General features: G+C 35.2%; 1 protein-coding gene across 1 annotated transcript in view; it reads left to right on the top strand.

The window, feature by feature from the left end:
- DGKB (diacylglycerol kinase, beta 90kDa) overlaps window positions 1-5863 on the top strand; it is a 329129-nt gene that overhangs the window by 37494 nt on the left and 285772 nt on the right. The window contains exon 3 of the mRNA XM_009326094.1: window positions 689-709. Within this exon, the coding sequence (XP_009324369.1) occupies window positions 689-709 (21 nt within the window). The remainder of the gene's footprint in view (window positions 1-688; window positions 710-5863) is intronic.

Here is a 5863-nt window from a genome sequence, read left to right on the forward strand (position 1 = left end):
CAGCTCCCTCAGTACCCTTGGGTGGATCCCATCTGGCCCCATAGACTTGTGCATGCCTAAGTGGTGTAGCAGGTTGCTAACCATTTCCCCTTGGATTATGGGGTCTTTGTTCTTCTCCCCGTCCCTGTCTTCCGGCTCCGTGGGCTGGGTTCCCGGAGAACAACTGGTCTGCCTGTTAAAGACTGAGGCAAAGAAGGCATTAAGTACCTCAGCCTTTTCTTCCTCCTTTGTCACTATGTTTCCCCCTGCATCCAATAAAGGATGGAGATTCTCCTTAGCCCTCCTTTTGTTGTTAATGTATTTATGGAATTTATCATTGCCTTCACTTCTATTTAAGTTGTTTCAGTAACGACTATTCTTGGCAACAAGTAATTTTTTATGTTTTTTTTAAAATACACAGGGATTGAAGACAAACATTGTATTTACTTTTTTTTTGTTGGTTATCTGTCATTGCATGGTTAAAAATAAATTGCTTGCACTCTAATCAAGACTAGAATGCTGACTTAGAACCATTTTCTTGACATATGTGCTAATGCAAGAAAATGGGATATTCTATCTAATGTCTTAAACCTGTTCATCTACATCACTAACCTTTCAACAAAAATAGTTCTGTTATAAAAACAGAGCCTGAGTGTTACGACACTGCACTAATGTATGTATATTCTTTCTTTCCTTGCATGCGTTGCAGAAACAAGATATACTTAATCAAGTAAGTAATATCAGTTTGATTTTTTTCCTTTTGTTATGCATAGGAGCAGTATCTTTTATTTTGTAGGCTTCCATTGAGATGTCACTTATTAACAAATACTGCATGTGGCTATTCTGTCAGATAACAGACAAATATTTAAAGCTGAGAGCAAAGAGCACTCTTTTTCTGCTGGCAGACTTTTTCACTAGGTGACTTTAATTTTTGTCATTCACAGTACATAATTTTGCTAACATTAATTGAGAGGAATATGAAAAATAAGTTAAGAGCAAGTAATTAAGTTGTTCCATACTTGTCACAGAAATTTCTGCTTACTAGTGAGATCTCATAATGGTTTGTATTATTCTGAAATGACAATAACACATCTGAGGAAAAAAAATTAAATACTGTTTCTATAACCATATAATACCATTTATACATAGCGGGCTTAAAATTGCAGATTTTATAATTTGAATAAGGCTTATAGTGTGCTTTAAGCGATTGTGACTTTACAGCAATTGCAAGAGAAACGGTTAAAGAGCTGATCATCACGCAAGACTCTACTCCTGAGAAGCTTCAGTAGCTTAAAACCAGGTATAAAAATACAATGAAAAAAAAATCTAGGGAGGAAGGACTAATCAAATGAACTATTTTTTTAAATGACCTAGTTATTCTTCCTTTGTAGCTCAGAGGTGTTAAAAAACCCCTGCTCTGCTGTTCTGGGAAGAGGCAGCTGGAACATGAGAACAATGAAAAAGCTAAGAGACTGAAAGGATTGGTTTTGTAGGAACCCCTCACTTTTTGAGGTCAAAGGCCAGTTGAGCTTTAGGAGGTGTGTTACTGAGAGTAGTACTCCCCGTTCCCAAAAGGGCTCACTTTTCTTCAGAAGACCAACATTACTTTTTTAGTAAGCTAACAGAGGGACTGCAACGGGTCCTGAAAGAGAAGGTATTCAGGTTAAAGCAGCGTGTCTAGGACCAGTCTGGAGTATAATCTCATTAGTATTTCTGCTAATAACCTTGTCAAGAGAAATAGATGAATACTAACAGAATCAACTCACTAAACCAAATTTGGGAATTGTTGATAAAATGGAGAAAAATCTGACTGTTATACTGGAAAAGCTTGATGATGTTATGGACTATAGTAAATGGAAATGGAATGAAATGCACTAGCGCAGAGAAGTGTGGTGTACTCTGGGACTAGTGGCATCGTTAAATCGCTGTCTGTGGTAGCTGATCACAAGATTATTGCAAAGCATCATTGTGGTTTGGTCATGAAGAAGAGAAATATATTACTGGGACATTGTAATAGTATTCCTGTGGCCATGGTGGTCTGAGAAGAAAAGACTTGTAAGAAAAAGTAGTGTCTTAGGCCAATTGACATAAGTGGAAGACTAGTTAAAATTTCAAGCACACAGAAGTATGGATTGAAAGAAGGATTTCTGTGCTGTTTCCCTCAGCTACCTTCTTTGGTCTGACAGAAGATACTAATTTGCTGTAAAGACCTTACTTATTATAATATATAAAGTGAAATATTTCTACTACAGATAAGGAAGATTTAATTTTCTATAAAAAGCTGCTGCAGAGACCACATCTTTCTGCTTTTGACCACATGATGGGACAAAGTGAACTCAAATTGGAACTAATTTACAGAAGGCTTAGTAGAATGTGGAGAATTATAGGATATCTATTATGTAGGAGAAGCCTGTCCCTCACATGTAAGTAACTGAGCACTGAGAAAGGATGTTGTATCTTTCTAGCTACAAAAGAGAAAAATTTAGCAACTTGTGAGTATCACCAGCAGAAAACTCTACCCTTCAGACACCGGGCACTCAGTGTTTTTCTGGTTCTCCGGGCAGAATTTCTAGGGAAACAGCTTCTTGGATACCTAGAGATTTGGGAAGCCTGCCAGGCAGAAATGCTGGCGGTCTGGCTGTGAGCCTGCTTTCTGTGGAAAGTGTTGAGGGCACCAAGGTGTAAAATGTTTCAGATAGTCAATTTCTGCTGCAGAACTGTTCAGTTTTGAACATTTTTGATGATCTTCAGTGGTCCCTCTGTCTCCTTTCCTCAGTCTGTGCTAACATCTCTTCCTCCTTGATATCTTCCTTCTCCTCTTTTTTATCCTCTTTTTTCCTACTTTTTTCCATTGCAGAGTACCTTATGTTTAAGCTTTGAGCCTCATATTGCTTTCTTTTACATGTTACATGTTTAATTCTCCTAGTTTGTTAAATAGCTAACTCAAGGACCGTTTTCCAGTTCTGATGTGCACTAGATACTGTTTCAAAGTATTTTAAAAGAGTTCATTTTTTGGTTTATTAGGGTACCAGCATCAGTATTTAGATAGAAGCTGATAGAGAATTTTAAGCTGTCGTGATATTCAGGCCAGAGGGACCATTCTATTTCAAAGAATATGCTGCTTGAAACTACACCATTTATAAAGGAAAACAAACAAACAAAAAGTGGAGGGTCACACTGGTGTCTGTTTTATTTTTAACATATTTTGATTGAAGTGACAGACTACTCTGACAACATTTCAGCTCCTCTAACAGCATGAAAACAGAGTATAAATACAGTACCAATTATGGTACTGAGTTACAGAGTATCAAAAATGCTATCTCCTCATATTTTCATATTAATTTGAAATATCAGCTAAGTTGTTCTTTTCTTAAAGTGAAATAAACGCAGAAATAAATTCCTTCAGAAAGGATACGTTTAGTGTCTTTCTTGGCTTTCTTATATTGCCATTAATCAATATTTAAAATGGATGCATTTTGGTTGAAGTATACATGTGATGGTGCAATGTTTATACATAAGTAGGAGTTACAACTATTTATTCTGCTAGTCATCGGTGACAGATTTCATAATACTTAACTACTAAGGTGCATTTAACATCAATGGAAAAGTATTTTTCTGTTTTGAAATTATTGTAATTTTAATCGTATTACCCTGTGCCTTCATTTGATCACTACATGTCTGAATTAATGTTGCAAAATAAATAGCAGGGGAGAGGTATTTGGCTAATGGGTATTTGGACTCTGCGAAACAAAAACAAATAAAGACATTTTCTTAAGAGAACAGCATTTAATGTTGAAATTCTGTTTAATTTGTAACAGTGAGAATTCTGAAGCCATCAGATGAATACTGTGTTGGTGCTATAGTGGTTTTTGGTTTGCATCCTATTTGTAATAGTTGGGTAATAAAGGACTATATGGTGCTTGTAAACAGTTCTACAGGTGTTTATCTTACCTGGTCAGACACAGGGATTTTTCAGGGATTCATTCATTTTGCTATTTTATTTGGTTTTAGTCTGAAGCATGCCACCTACCCCTTCTGTAGTAATTGTAATTTTCAGATGACCAATTCTGCTGGGACAGAATGCAAGCTATCTACTCTTCACTTTGTTTAGTATGTAATAATTTATGTATATTTCTTCTAACATTCTTTATTGGTAATACTTGTAAAATAGACCCTGGGTGATAATCTGCTACAAGATCCTTCTAAAAGTATGTGCCTTAGCACTCCTTCTTAAAAAACCCCTACCTTTCTATAGTAAATATAGCCTATTTAGTAAATTTATATATTAAATATATGTATTTATGTGTGTAGTACATATGGATATACATACTTACACCCATATATAATCATGTACTAAAGAAAACCTGCTAGTAGTAAAGTTGTTTTTTTCTTACCCAGATACAAGACTGGGATGAGACTGCAGTGGTTGGTGAACACGTTCCAGATTTATTTTAGTAATTAGCATAAATTTATTTTAATAACATGAGAACGTAGTACAAGGTTACACTTAAAAATCTAGTTATTGCATAAAAATTGAGTCTTCCCATTTCCTTTTCAGATGCTTTGCTGAGTTTACTTCTTTGAAGAGACATGCTAGCAGCTCTCAAATATTGCAAAGTAATTGTTTCTGATAGGAGGCATAAAGGGAAAATTTTGGCAGTTATATATCAGTAGTATTGATAATATCCAAATATTATTTGGCCATATGGACTATTTGGTAGGAGCAGCCTGTGAGAGCATGTGATTTTTCTAATTTTTTTTTTTTTTCTATAAGCTTTCATCTCAGGAGATGAGAATTTGGATGCTGCTTTATCTAAGAAATAATTTTATTTGGTTACCAGAACTTTCGAAATGAATAATGTAAAAAATGTATTAAATGCTTAGATCAGAAGATGCTAAGGACTTTCAATTTAAACCAAACTTTACCCTGATGCACAAAGGCAATCTTCATGAGGAATTTCAAATTTAATTTGAATTTCTGCCACATGAACATTAGGAATACATTTTAAACACCAAACATGTACTCATTCTCATGTAATTCATGTTTTCTAGCTTATTAACCCTCTCTATATGGTCTCTGATTTTTTTCCACTTATTTTGGCAAAAAGTCAGGTTTTGAAACATTGTCAGAATCAATGATTCTTCAAAACTCGGACTTTTACTGGGGATGCTTTAGCATTGCTTTTCACAGCTAATCATGTAATTGTCACTAATGCACTAGCATTAATGTGTGCAATTGTTGTCATAGCATTATGTGTGAATCAAGGCCCTGTAACATCTACTCCTTTTTCAACAGCTCATTTTTCAGATGTTGGGTCAATATAAATTGTTTAAAAAGAAATGATCAATTAAGGGGACCTACCCACAACCAGAGCTATTACTGTCAGTAGATTAAAGTTAATTATACTCTACATTTTTGGCACCATTTGGAGATCAGGCAACATAATTTAAAAAGTAATTAATTGAAAATTACATTTCAACATAATTCTCTTTCCATTCTCTCTGAAATGTTCTCTTTAATAAGTGAAAACCATATTTCATGGAAGTCTGCTGGAATGAATGATTCCTCCCCCCCGCCTTACATGCTGTTTTTGAGGATCATGAAAACAGTGGCTTATGTTGAAATATTTTGTACAAATTTAAAAGAAGAAAAAGACCAAAGAGAATGTGGTATTTTAAAAGAATTTATGGGTGGAGATTAATTCCAAACACTAGATCATGCGTTGTTCCCATTTATGTGGCCAATGTGGTGGGAAGGAATAAAAGGAGTTGTTATTCTACCCCTCCCTGCCCTGACCCATCCACAATGGCAACTCTTTTGTCAAGAGACTATTAATAAGTTGCTTTTTTGGCGTCTTGTGAGGAGAAAGAAAGAGGAGTGATA

This window comes from Pygoscelis adeliae, unplaced genomic scaffold (genome assembly GCF_000699105.1).
Source record: "Pygoscelis adeliae isolate BGI_AS28 unplaced genomic scaffold, ASM69910v1 Scaffold15, whole genome shotgun sequence".
In the NCBI taxonomy this organism is placed as follows: Eukaryota; Metazoa; Chordata; class Aves; order Sphenisciformes; family Spheniscidae; genus Pygoscelis; species Pygoscelis adeliae.